Source organism: Lampetra fluviatilis, chromosome 35, assembly GCF_964198595.1.
Source record: "Lampetra fluviatilis chromosome 35, kcLamFluv1.1, whole genome shotgun sequence".
In the NCBI taxonomy this organism is placed as follows: domain Eukaryota; kingdom Metazoa; phylum Chordata; class Hyperoartia; order Petromyzontiformes; family Petromyzontidae; genus Lampetra; species Lampetra fluviatilis.
The window spans coordinates 1859681-1874182 of NC_136309.1; the positions used below are offsets into that span (position 1 = coordinate 1859681).

Here is a 14502-nt window from a genome sequence, read left to right on the forward strand (position 1 = left end):
AACACAACATGACAACTGCACTGCTGTATCCTCACACACGGTGGCTTATCTACACATCATCTTAAACGGCATAAGATAAACAACTTACATTTACAATTGAAGATTATTGTCATATTTGTTTTGTCTATCTGGTGGAATGAATATCATTTCGAAATGATAACCGCAGCAATAAACGTCGTTTTGTCAAAAGAAAATCTCATCGAGAGTTATCACGGACACACGCACATCTCTGCCACTGGTACGGCGTGTGACATTTAGACGATTTACATCGAAATTGCAGCTTGCAGCCTCACACATGCTGCGTTGCAATCGTTCAAAATAGCACTGAATAATAAGCGGTGAAAGTGGTTGGTGCGGCGGCAAGCACACTGCACTGGGTAGTCCATATGTCTTGTAGCCCCCATTTAATTAAAATAAAAAAGGAAAGTAAGTTTTATTTAAAACAGAAAAGAATATACAAAGGAAAAAATATTAGGGGTCAATTAATTGGGGGGGGGCACAAGACATCTGGACCACCATCTACCATGAACTGAACTCAATTACCGACCAATAATAAAGATCAGATGTTCGTGGACACACAGGCGCGACTCGAGTGTTTTAATTTCTCTCTCATCAAAACAAGCCTCCCACACAGCCATCCCCTTACAACTTGCAGCACATCACGCCACGCGTGCAAACATAAGCTCAATACGTTTGTAAAACTCCAGAGAATTAATAAAACCCACGGATAGGGTGCAGCTTGCCATACACAATTACTTTCAACACATGGATATTCATAAAACGGGTTTGTCCCACGCCTTCGCGAAATACAGTTTCGACAATGTGATGGAATCTGTTCCACAGTATTGACATATTTACTTCCACCTGAGAAAAGCATCTTGAAATCAATTACAGTTATTACCCTCTGGCACTGCAGGGTAATACCCCCTCCAGAGAGATGTGTTCTTTATCAACAACACAACACCATATCGGGAATGGAGTTCAACATTTGAGGTGGCTGGTTGGTTCGGGGGTTAAGAGCGCTGAGTCGGCACCACGCAGATTCTGGGTTTGGATGCGAATATTCACCATCCGTGATTAACCAGATTCTCGAGTGTGCCAAGTGTATGGTCTAAGGCCCGGCCACCAAGGACTGCACACGCAAAAAGCCCCGTAAAAGAAAATTTGGTTTGGCAATTAAATTGGACGATTTCCAGCTCTGAGAATGAGATAACCTGTCTGTCGGGTGACGATCTTACAGCCGCGTGTGTGTGTGCGGGAAAGTGTCAACCCTCTTGTGTGAAGGCCGCTTGTAGAAGTCACGTGAGCAATCTCTTCCAACGGAGCACGTTGCCGAGATTTCCGAGCACAATTGTGATACATTGGGGAAAGGGGGATACCAAGAGAATATTAAGACCTTTAAAATGTGTTTTTTCTCTTGGAAAAGTACCACAACTAGAGCACCAGCGGTGTGGTTGGGGGACATGTACGTGCTGCGGTAGGCATTACGGCAGAGGTCGCAACCGGGTACCCGATACCCGTACCCTACCCGATACCCGGCTATCCGTACCCGGCCGGGTAAGGGTACCCGTTTGCGACCCAAGTGCGGCCGGGTACGGGTAAGGAATGAAAACCCGTTTGCGACCTCTGCATTACGGTGGTGGGTCTCGTTGGATTAACACTGCGGACAGGGCAGGCTGACTGGGGAGCATTGTGGAGTCTGTGGCACAAGTGGATGGAATGACAGGGTGCTTAACTGGGCTGACAGGTGATTTAAAAAAGCTTGTCCTGTTGCGATGACGTGCTCGCCCGAGGAAAAACCGGTTTGTTGAGAAGCTTCAGGGCCCTCCCCCAGCCCACACCCTCACCAGCACCGTGAGCTCATTCTTCACCAGTTCGCTTTGTTTTTAGATCGGCCTTGTGTGTGGGTGTGTGGGGGTGTGTGTGTGGGGGTGTGTGTGTGGGGTGTGTGTGTGTGGGGGTGTGTGGTTGTGTGTGTGGGTGTGTGCGCGCGCAACGTGAACAGTGGCACGAGTGTGCGTCGCTGCGAGTTTACGATGCAGCAGTGCTTCTCGTCTTACCCGGGTTACGTGGGCCACAATCCACACAGGGAGATCGCATGACCGCGCATCGAAGCCAATGCGGCGCTATAAACGTTATCGTGCCCATCGAGGCTTGGAATGCGATCTAACTTCCCTGCGGCTGATGTGGTGACGTGACCGCCGAGGCGCTGCTGGGTCACGCCTCTCGCCTCCTCTCGCGTCGACGTCTCAAGATGCCTACACCGTTTTATGGCACACTCATTGCGCTGTTAAATGGGCTCCACTTCCCACACACACGCACGCACACTCGCCACTGAACACGCTACCCGTCTGCCGTGCTTCTCTTCGTTGGCTGGCAGTCAAGTTTCAATTGGAATTCAAGATCCTCCTCCTCCTCCCCCGCAGCCGACAATGCCCTTTAATGATGCCATTCCGTCGTGCACGTGTGATCTTCTCCATCCCCGCGTGCCAGCAAGGATCGTCCGGGTCTTACGACTCTGGCCTGCTGCTGCTGCTGCTGCTGTGCGTGCCAAGGTCGACCCCCTCTGCTTGATGGGCAACTGGTCCTTTCCCTGTGTGGCCTCCAAGCTGTGGCACCCCCCCCACCACCACCACCAGATTTTCGGTATCAGTGCAAAGTCTCTCTCGGTCTTTTTATTTATTATTTACCCATTGGGGGTTCATTTCATTCGGTGGGATGTTCTTGTCATGAGCCTGCGTGCTTTTTTTTACTGTTGGGTTTTTTCATCTTACTATTTATTATGGGACGTTATTTTCTTGCCAGTATCAAAATATAACAATAAGGCTTTACCCTTTCTGGCAATAAAACAGCAGGTGTTAAGATGTTAAAACACCAAACATAATTATTTTTCAAGGAATCCTGTCTGCATTAATCACACGTACTCATATGCATTGTGTGAAATCAGTTTCAAAGACAATGGCGATGTTTTATCAGAGCATGTTTTTTATTTGCATATTCACTACAAGTGGACAGGATTCCTTGAATAAGATTTCTGTTTGGTGTTCTAACATCGTAACACCTGTTTTATTGCCAGAAAGGGTAAAACCTATTGTTATATTACCATTTATTAGCTCTGCACAGTACTCTGTGAACCCTCAGTGAAAGGTGATTTACAAGTGTAAATGTATTATTTTTATCACAATACCGGTGATAGATATTGGTATAAATGAATTCCTTTCATCTGAACGTAGATGACAATTTGTGGACTGTCCTGGTCCAACCCAGATGGGTGGAAGCCCTTGTACCACATCAAGTTGTGCTGACATTCATTTTGGAATGAAAACATTTTAAACCGCATTGCATCGCCAGTACAGACCCAATGCGGAATCCCAGCGCATTAGGGAGCACGCACATGCGATTTCCTTGCTACACCAGTGCATCAGTAAACAAATACAAACAGTTTCGATTTAAAGCTTTCGTGACTGCAGGGATTCATCTTCTTGGTTTTTTCGGTAAAGTCACGTAGAATGGAAATAATAAAATAATAAAAATAAAACATAATAAAATAATTCTCACGAAGTTTGTCTGTCTTTTCGACAGACCTGTTCTCCACCTGAGGACGGCTGCTTGCGTTTTGGCCGAAACGTCGTGAGAATTATTTTATTATGTTTTATTTTTATTATTTTATTATTTCCATTCTACGTGACTTTACCGAAAGAACCAAGAAGATAAATACAAACAGTTCTTAAATTACTGTTAAAATATGTTCATCAGGCTGTGGTAAATATGAACAAGTCAAAATAACTATTTTGATTCATATAGTATCTTCATGCAACCGCATTCTAAGACTCTTTAGAGAAACAATGGAAAAAAATACATTTTACTGTAGAAGACCAACAATTAGTAGCCCCCCTTGCCACGAACGGTTCCGTAGCAGGCCCTCGGAGAACCTCCAAAAATAAATATTAAAAATACTGGAGTGTCTCCATGGAGGCTTAAGACGTATTGTCAGGAAGGTCGGGAGGGGGAGCATTGTTTATACGCGAAATCCCAAAGGTGTAATATGCAGGTAATTTTTTGTTGCATTGAAACCTTTGGTCAATACCAGTCACACATATATATTTCAGCTATGGGAGGAAATCAGAGAACTTAATAAAAAAAAAACACCCCATGCAGAACTGAGAGAGAACATAGCAGCTCCTCCACGCAGAAAAGTGCCCGAGTTGGAAATTGAACCCAGGAGCTTCTTGCTAAGTTGCCCTGCTGCCCTCACTCGCCCATCGCCCTGGCCAAGCGTGTTGGGGCAAATAATAAAGAAATGGGTTGCACATGTTGGGCGTCACTGGGGCTCGAGAGAAGAGATGAACACGGGGAAGGTTGCGACGAGCTATCGTGCCGCAGTTGGTACGATGAGAAATGTGCCGACAGGGTTGAATGGGTAAGGATGCACACCGATGTGCCCGCACCTCCGATATAGAACGGTTGGCTACGTACGGGTGCCAAAGAAGTGCTACATATATACACATGGTGTGAATGCGATGTGTGGCGGCTACGTGAAGAAAGCAGGACAAAGGGCAGAGGGAGGGATGAGTGGGAAGGGTTGGGCAGCCATTGCCACAACTATCGAGTGTGCCGGCAGTGCAACCGCCCCCAAAGGCTGGAGGGGCCCCGGTGCCGGACTATGAAGAGAGGCAGGAACTTGGATAGAGGGGGGGGGGGGTGGCCCCCATTTCATTCCTTGCCTCGGGGCCCATGGCAAGCATGCTCGGGCCATGGTGGGAACAGCGGCGAGGAGGGAAGGAAGGTGTGCGACAAGCAGCAGCGTGACGAACAACGTCTGCTCGTGACGACCTCTGTACGGTTGCTTCCAGTTAAGGGTACGGGTCGAAGGGTTTTGATGTAAACGTTACAGAAAAGCACGTTGTGCGCGACGGGGGCCTTGGCGGCAGTGCCGGCGCGGAAGGCCCGGTGCAATCCTGCTCGGCTCGCAGTCACACCGTCCACTGGGTCCTGTCGAAGCCGCTCGCTGGAACGCAGAACGAGAGGACGAGGCAGCGTTGCGTCACACGGCAGGTCGGCGTGACGGGGTCTCGCGGCCCAGCGTTTGTTTTTAAGTCTTCTTGAAAGAACTCCGCAAGGGCGTCTACGTCGACGTACGCTCGTGCCGTGCCCAGACGACAAATGCGGTGCGCGTTACAAGTTCCCGGCTGTCAAAAGTCACGGAACCCAGCACGCACCGGTGGGGTGGCACACAGCGGCCAACAGAGGGGGGTGCTCCTTTTTAGTCAGCCAGGTTTTTACGCAAAGTGTAAACGCAAAATTCGGCAATTTAATTCCGTGATGCGATGGTTCCGAGTTTGCACGTATTAACGAATTCTGTTGGTGAATATGCAGCGTAGAAGGCCAACAGGCTGATGATAAGACTAAAATATACAATATATTACGTGGCGATACCCCATGAAATGTTATTAATTAAATCAATGCAACTTGATTTTTATGAAGCTTCAAGCTCATGTTCTGAAAGCCACTGTTATTTGAGCTGCGTGTTTGCTTAAGTTCCAATTTCGAGTGATAACTTCCAGATGACGTCTTCAACGGGCGTGTTGCACGTGCGAAAATGAAAACAATAACTGTAACATACATTGTGTGTGCAACATTCTTTATGCATTGCCATGTTTTGAGCACGTGAAAACCCTTACTAATTGGCTGTGTCGGGTGGTGGCGGGTTTAACGACACGTTTATATTTACACAATCTAACCCAAAAACCTATATTATGGATAATATTGGCAGCGAAAGCCTACGTGTTAAACCAAAATGATAACCGTACAATGTTTATCCGGTAAAGCCTCACCGAGTCTCAAGACTCACCTTTGGGAGGTTACCTGATTTGGCACACTTGGCCAATCCAATGACTGAGCTTTTTTTTCACGGGGGAGGAAAGCCGGATACCCCGAGAAAACCCGTCACGCATACGAGCCAACAGCGTTCAATGCTCCACACAGATGGATTCATTAATCCACTGCTGTACACATCCGAAAGGAAAAGCTCTACCACGATGCCTGGTGTTCCCAGGCAGTCCTCCCGCCGAAGTACAAACTTGGCTCAACCGTGGCTCAGCTTATGGACGGGATCGAGCGCGATCAACGGTGATTTGGTCGCAAGCTCAAGTCGAGGCCTTACCTATCCTTTTGATGATCTCCTCGCACTGGTCACCATTGCCAACGTCAAACACGTAACATTCAAACCTTCTGACCTCATCGGCACCTTTCGAGCTGCAGTCAAAGCACAGGCACACACACACAACGCGTACACACACACACAACGCGTACACACACACACACAACGCGTACACACACACACAACGCGTACACACACACATACACAACACGCACACACACACACAACGCGCACACACACACACACACAACGCGTACACACACACACACACAACGCGCACACACACACACACAACGCGTACACGTATAAACCGTCGTTCCGTCCGCGCGCGACCCGACACGTGTTATCGGCAGCTTACGTAATCGATGTTGATCGACGAATCGATGCGTCGCTACACTCCCCGAGTTTACGATGCCAGTTTTACACTCGCCCGCAACCAAACCCTTCCCTCTCAGCCCTCCAACGTACCATACGCAGTAGCCGAACAGCGAGGGCTTGTCCAACTGTCGGCCCACCGCTGAGATCTCGGTGTAGGCATGAGTAATCAACAGCTGAAATGAACACAAGAGGGTTATAAATGCGTCGCTTGGCGACACGGTAAACGCGACGCAAAGGTTCTCAAGTGGCCGTGTCGACGATGTTCACTTCACAGTATCGTATCGTACCCCCCCCCTCACCCCCCGTGTGGAACGTTTTCGACACCAAGGGAGAGCAGTTTTTTTTGTCGCCCGTCCTCGCTACACAGAGAGTCACATTTTGTCGCACAGCAAAACAAAACCAACATTTAAATTCTCAACGGCTGGTATTTAGCCGAAATAAGTGGAGTCACTGGTGACGGAGCTGAGACCACCAACTCACAACACTTGAAGCCCAGTGTGTAATCAGGGGCAGCTCTCTTGAATTCGAACCTGAAATCCTAAAATCTCAGCAGCGCTAGCTCAGCACCCGAACATCTCAGCCATCTGGCTATATCCTCCCATCCCAGATTTAACCTTGGCAATGTGGCACACGTTGACAGATACACACGTACTCATCCACCACCTACACGAGATTCAACGAATTGTCGTGCATCAGAGCCGCTATTTTATTGAAGAATCAAGTTTTGTTTTCTTGGACTAACTAGCACTGCACGAGATTCAACGAATTGTCGTGCATCAGAGCCGCTATTTTATTGAAGAATCAAGTTCTGTTTTCTTGGACTAACAAGCACTGCCCGCGCGTTTGAGCGGGATACACGGCCGAGGGGGAGGGATTGGATGGAGGGTGGGCGGCGTGATGTCATCGCAACGCACGATCCTGGCTCAACGCTGTGGGGGCGTGGTTGCGCAACTGTCACTTGCGAATTTGCCCATCCATGGCACCCAGCCAGCAAAACTTTAAGAACATATATAAAGTGTGATATTCACCGTACTATTTGTATTCTTGCTCAGCCTTCTCAGTCTCATTCGTGCATGCTTGCCCACCACATCGGCATGAACGCAACATGAACATATTAATTCCACAAACTGTAAATAATTGATTCTCGAACGCGCAATTCTAACGTATCACTCGCCGCCGATGCTAGCCGTCGGCGGGAGTTGATCCCAGGTCGCGGGGTTCATAATGCAGTGTCACCACTCCACCCCTGGCTGCGTCGATGCATACGCCCGTTAATAATGCCTACGCCGCCTCCGCGCGGTGCCGAAAACGCGCGGCGTCAGAAATAATATTCCCGCAGCCTCCAAGCAGCCCGAGGACGGAGCGGTTTTCTCCGCTGGGAGCCGTTCCGTACCGGGCCGGGGGCCGCTCACCTTCACCGTGCTCTTGAGCACCGTGACAACTTCCGTTTCCCGCACGTCCAGGTAAACCTCCTGCAAACACAAGCGGACGCGCGTTCACCTGAGCCGCGCGCGATTATGAACGCGGTAAGCGCTTTTAAGAAACGTTGTGCACGTGCACTGCGGTTGACTGCACCGCAGTTAAAACGGGGGAAAAAAAGCCTATCACGAATAACGATGGAAAGAAAGATTTTCATTATTTTTAGTTTTTCACCAGGTAAGGCCCACTGAGCTGTGTAGCTCCTTTTCAGAAGCGACCTGGCCACAAGTGATAGCCCAATGAAGTGGCCTATCACGTGGAAATGTTATAGCAGCCAAACACTCTTAAACGTATGTTCTGAGCGACCACGGAAAGAAAAAACACGCAAACTCCAAATATACAGCAGCAGGCGTCAGGGTCGGGATCGAACCCACGACCTCCTGTATACCAGGTGAGGTAGTTAACATCTCATAGCCACCGTGATGATGATGAGAGAGAGAGACACGCAAACTCCAAAAATACAGCAGGCGTCAGGGTCGGGATCGAACCCACGACCTCCTGTATACCAGGTGAGATAGTTAACATCTCATAGCCACCGTGATGATGATGAGAGAGAGAGACGCAAACTCCAAATATACAATAGGCGTCAGGGTCGGGATTGAACCCACGACCTCCTGTACACCAGGTGAGGTAGTTAACATCTCGCCACTTTGGGCACCGTCAACCATGCCAAAGTCCGTCAGCCGTTGCCTGAATTAAGAGCCGGGAGGCTTCGGCTCTGAGGACACATCGCCCTGGGCTGACGTGCTGGTGGATTGCACGAGAGCTCTGCGCACGAGAGCTCTGCGCACGAGAGCTCTGCGCACGAGAGCTCTGCGCACGAGAGCTCTGCGCACGAGAGCTCTGCGCACGAGAGCTCTGCGCACGAGAGCTCTGCGCACGAGAGCTCTGCGCACGAGAGCTCTGCGCACGAGAGCTCTGCGCACGAGAGCTCTGCGCACGAGAGCTCTGCGCACGAGAGCTCTGCGCACGAGAGCTCTGCGCACGAGAGCTCTGCGCACGAGAGCTCTGCGCGCGATCATCGACAGCCCTTCCTCGGGGATCGGTATTGGCCTGGGGGGGAGTGGGGGGGGGGAAGGCCGAGGTTGACCTGGACACGCAATAATTGAGGCCGATCTCAGACATCGTAATCTCCGAAGTCTGCGCTGGGCGTGGGGGTCGGGCGTGGGGCAGGGGTTGCCGGGTGATGCCTCGTGATAACCGCTACGCCCAGGCTGGGGCCTGTGACTGATCGATTGATTTTATTGTTGCAATAAAAGCAATTTGGAACTTGATCTTTTGAAAAATGTATTTTTACCATGAAGCTCCACATACATGCAAAAACATCACGCATATTGTGATTATCTTATGATGAAAAACTATTCCTTCACAGTAAGTTTGCAATGAGCACTTTAATCCATTACTTGTGCAAATATGAACGTAATTGCAATGAACCATATTTCAGTGAAACACTGCGCAATTAACTTCCGATTTGTATCCATTCTCAAACTTTACGCCACTTTGGTAAGTGCTGAACGTTTCATTTCGACTGGCGGGTTGTGTCCACCTGTATACCAGTCACGATCCAGGGCTCCCTTGACAAAGAGCTGTGAAATCTCAAGGGGGTTCTCATCGTGGCGAAATTAAGTTCTTTGTCCGTGTGTGTGTTTGCAATAAAGCTACTCTTGCTGATAGCCCGTGGTGGTTTTCTGCAGCACTGCTGTTTTGCCACTTTACCCGTGACGCGAGCAAATGTTTCCCAATTGAGGTAATGTCTCAGACATTGTTAGAAAGGACAAAAGCCCAACATCACTGCCTCCTGGAAACACGGCATCACACGCATTCATGTGGAATTGTCTCATTCTATAAATAATTAATGCAGCAGTTCCAGCGATGTGTATTTCTTTTTTTTACACCAGCTACGTTTGTATGGCATGTATTGTTGTTACACACTGGAGAATATCTGTCTCAATAATACTTTTCATCAGGAACATGTTATAGGCGATAATAAGCGAAAGTGCGTGGATAATCGAGTTTGCGGATAAGAGGAGCACCCCCCCCCCCCGACTGTGCTTTTCATACGAGAGTCAAAATCACAATCTTAATTTATCCCAGAGAAGTCCGACATCCAGTCGAGTGCCCGTGGTTCGAGAGCGGAGTGCGGCGCACGGTCGGTGCCGCGGGGGGCGGGCTCACCTGTGGTTGTGGCTCGCCCTTGAGCACCAGCTGGATTCCAAGATTTATTGACTTCACTTCTCCCTCCTGCGACACAAGACGAGACCCGCGTTGGGCTCTGTTTGGCAGAGTGACTGTTGCGCCCGGAAGAAACGGAAGGCGGTTTTAGTCGGTGCGGACGGTGGTGCCAGCCACGGCGACGTGTGGATCGGTAACTCGGGACCGTTGACAAAGGAAAGAAGGGACAAAAGATGAAAAGAGCGCGCAAAGAAGCGTGCAGAGATGCATCAGGGAAGAATTGCCAAGGAGAGATATTGTATTGACTGTTGAGGAAATCAAGTGGGCTTGGGCGAGATGAATTGCTCGAACAGATGATGGCCGACGGACAAGACTGGCGAAAGAATGGCAGCCCAAGGCGAGAACACGCCCGAGAGGATGACCACCGGGGAGATGACTCCATCTCCATGATGGGCGTCCACTCATCTCCATATAGAAGCCATCACGTGCGGCTTATTTCAAATCGAAATGCCTTCACTGCATCCAGAATGACATTTAGTCGACAAAATATAAAGGACGTGCACTTTTTATCCTGTTCGCAATGAGGGTGCGTCATTTGGAAGTAAGGATATACCTTCCTCTGTCCGATTGACTTTCCGAGCAATTTCTGAATCGAATAAACTCCAAGGCCCTCTTGTCGGGCTCCCTCTAAAGGAGGCCCTTCTGTCAGCAGCGGTGTGGCTTAAAATATAACAGAACTGTACCCTTCATCTTCAATCCTAAACGTTACTAATTTGAATAAAAAAGCGACGGGCAAATTCGGTACCGGGCTAAGAGGATTCCGACCGTTTGATTAGGATTATTAAATAATTGCTTTAATCGCCCCCGCACAGTTGCAGTGTCTCTGCTGAAAATCAGAACTCACCTTGCCGACAGGCACACTCCCCAGGTACTTCATTGTGTGCACGAGCCTGGCAGGGCGAGACACACCTGTCAGAACCACCAAAGATTCCCTTTCCCCCCCCCGCCCCCCGCCCCCCGCCGCCGTTCAGCCTGACAAGACTGTCCTGGCCAAGTGCTGTCCGGCATGCACCTGTTCAGGTCGGTGGTGCGTTTCCGGTTTTGACAACGATAATTGCGGTTCTCTTCCAACGCAATTACACGTTTCAATTAATTAAGTCACCGAAGTAATTGGTCATTTGTATTTCAAAGGGTGGCTGGCAAGGACCGGAGAACGCCAAAATGCGAACACTTGCCGCTCCGGTCGAGCTACAAGTCTTCTGAAACTTGCAGTGTCTTTGCGCTGTTCGCCTTGTGGTATTATCTGCTCTAACGCTGGTGAGACAATGCCATAAAGAAGGCCGTCTCTGGTGTAGGCCCAATCAGTTTAAAAAACAATGCAATACATCATCAGAGCATGTTTGTTTGCATGTTTTGCCACAAGGTACATGTGGTTAATGCAGACTTGATGCCTTGCAAAAAGCTATCTATTTGGTCTTGATTTTAAGTTTTCGTGACTGCAGGAATCCATACTCTTTGGTTCTTTCGGTAAAGTCACGTAGGTAGAAAATAAAATAAATTACGACGTTTCGGGCGCAACACAAGCGTCCGTCATCAGGTGGGAAAGCTTTCCCACCTGATGACTTTACCGAAAGAGCAAAATACTATCTACTTGGTGTTTGAACATATTAACAAAATTGCAGTTGAATTGCCAGAAAGGGTAAAACCTCTTCATTTAAAAATAATAATAATTTTGATATTGGCTAAAAAAGGTCCCATGTATAAGGGTACGGAGTTCAATTCCCGGTCGGATTTCCCAAAGGGCTGTGAAACGTACAATTGCACGACCGACGCTCATGCGCCCCGACCACGTTCCACCTGCCTGCCGTCCAGCAGAACCTTGCTGGGCCTGGCCGTCGCCTCCTGGCCTCCCGACTCGACCGCCTTCTTCCGCTCCTCCACCTCGCGGGGCACGTGCAGCTCGGGCGCCTCCTCGTGCAGGCGCCTGTAGTACGACTTGAGCGGCGGGAACACCTTCCCGTCCCGGCCCACGCGCTTCGTCACCGTCAGCACCACGGGCTCACCCCGCGCCTTCCTCAGCAGCGACAGCGCCTGCGACGGCGGAGAGCGCGAGCCGAGAGCGGTTTTTGTTTTGACGGGCAATGTGAGGACGAAAGTTCGCGCACACGCAAGGAGTTGCGCGACGCTTTCCAAGCGCGCGTTCGTCCCCCTCGGAAATATTTAATTAGCGGCAAATGTTTCGGTAAAAGCCGCGCAAGATTAGGTTATCGCCTCTGCCAGAAAGGCAAATCTGTTTTAGCATGAGCTTTTATCGCCAAGTTTTAACCCGGGGTGTAATACTGCAGAATTAAAATTGCTTTGGATCACAGAGTGACTTTGTTCAAAGAGCCTTTGCATTAATGTCTTGTTGCTAAGCAACAACAGCTGCAATAGCCTGGATGGCATCCAGTGGTAATGCTCAACCCAACATGGCTGAACTTTTTTTAATGCACACGATTGCGTGAAAATGTTTACCAAGGCAGGTAATACACTAATGATATAAATTATTTGACTGTTTTCTTATTTGCGCCTTTAATTACTTACCTAAAATTCAAATTAACATTTTTTTTATTCATCGGCTAAGCAGGCTCCATACCTTGCCTAGATCCCCTGTTGGGATGCCCTGGGCTATGTTGCCTAGGCGAGAGGGCAGGGTGGGTGTTGGGCCTCCCAACCTACCCTTTATTACACAGTTCAGGGGCCGCTATTAGGGTTGTCATCTGTCCTAGTTTTCCCAGGAAGGTCCGCTTTTTGAGGTATCTGCCATCAAAAGCTGCATAATAACACATCGCTCAGGATGACGCATTTACTCGTAGTTCTACCATCTTCTACTATCGTCAGAAATTATTCTTCCCACGGGAGATGGCAGCGACTCGAACTGCGACTCAACGGCTCGGTAACGGTTCGACCGTGTTGCAAAACAAGAAACAACGGAGCCGCTTTGTCTTTCAACGTGAGATGTCGCACGGCATTCGAAAAGAGCGCGCGAATTTGCGTTTCTTTTGCGCGCAGGAAACGTTTCCACTCTGTGTAACATCGGGACCCCCCCACCCCGCCCAAGGGGCGGTTGGCTCTTGCCTGGCCCTTGGCCGAGTTGTGAATGGAGACGCCGTTGATTTCGTCGATTACGTCTCCGAGCGTCAGCCGGCCGTCCTCCGCCACGTACGTCCCAGCCGTCAGCTGGGCCACCAGGGCGCGTCCGTTCACGTAGCTAAGGGCACGGCGCAGGGGCGGCAAGAGCGCTCAGCTGACGACGGCGGCGGCGACCGATCGCAGCTCGTGTCGCACGGGAGCACCGATCCGCAGAGCGCTCGTGAGCGCGCACGAATATAGCGCGCGGCCAATAAATACCGTGCCGCATCGTGAGACGACTAATGGTGGTAGAGAATGGAAGACTTGGTAATCCACCCTTCGCTATGATGCCATAATTAATACATGATTGGGAACATCCTTCTTAGCCAAGGGACCAAAAGGAAACCCACATTAGTTTAATACTGCAGAGTATTTTAAGAAGTTTTTTACTTTAGGTTTAACAAGTAAAAATGAGGCCTATTTTCACGGATAAAATCACGTAATTTGTTTTACTTTTAAAAGAAGTCCTCAAGCTTGGCACATCACGACCGTACGACTGCATTACAGCGCTTAGGTACAAACGCGATGCAGTCGCTAAGTTGGGCAACGACGCGGCCCAGTGGCATCGCCGCTTGGTACAGGGATTCACAGTTTGTGTCCGGCAGCCACTAGAGTTTTCACCTAGCTTTCACAAAATAAACTTAAACTTGGAACAGAACTGCGGACGGGGAGGTTTATATACCGTGGTACGATAAATTAATCCTGCACACAGCTTATGCAAGCGCGCACGATTCCCACCACACCTGCATAGATGAGGACGCCGCCATGGTAAGATGTCAACTGCCTCGCCTGGTATACAGGAGGTCGTGTGTTCAATCCCAACCCTGACGCCTGCTGCTGTATATTTAGAGTTTGCACGTTCTCCTCGTGGTCAAGTGGATCTTTCTCCGGGTCCTCTGGTTTTTTTCCGTCCACATTTAGAAACGTGCCTTTAAGAGTTTCTGGGCTGCAAGAAATGTCCACGTGATAAGCCACTTCGTTGAGCTATCATTTGTGGCCAGGTCGCTTCTGAAAAAGAGCTGTATGGCTCAGTGGGCCTTACCTGGCAAAATAAAAACTTTAGTCATTTAGTTTTAAGTTTCGATACAAGTGTGATGTGTAGATTTACCTGTGCAGGCTGTAAATAACCCTTCAAGTGACAA

General features: G+C 49.3%; 1 protein-coding gene across 1 annotated transcript in view; it reads right to left on the reverse strand.

Annotated features, from left to right (window-relative positions):
* Nucleotides 1-602: 602 nt before the first annotated feature.
* Nucleotides 603-14502, reverse strand: part of LOC144944490 (uncharacterized) — a 28505-nt gene continuing 14605 nt past the window's right edge. The window contains exons 9-16 of the mRNA XM_078872674.1: nucleotides 13307-13439; nucleotides 12051-12280; nucleotides 11094-11139; nucleotides 10193-10258; nucleotides 7951-8010; nucleotides 6629-6711; nucleotides 6164-6255; nucleotides 603-5008 (exon numbers count right to left, since the gene is read on the reverse strand). Coding sequence (XP_078728800.1) covers nucleotides 4974-5008; nucleotides 6164-6255; nucleotides 6629-6711; nucleotides 7951-8010; nucleotides 10193-10258; nucleotides 11094-11139; nucleotides 12051-12280; nucleotides 13307-13439 — 745 coding nt within the window. The 3' untranslated portion in view covers nucleotides 603-4973. The remainder of the gene's footprint in view (nucleotides 5009-6163; nucleotides 6256-6628; nucleotides 6712-7950; nucleotides 8011-10192; nucleotides 10259-11093; nucleotides 11140-12050; nucleotides 12281-13306; nucleotides 13440-14502) is intronic.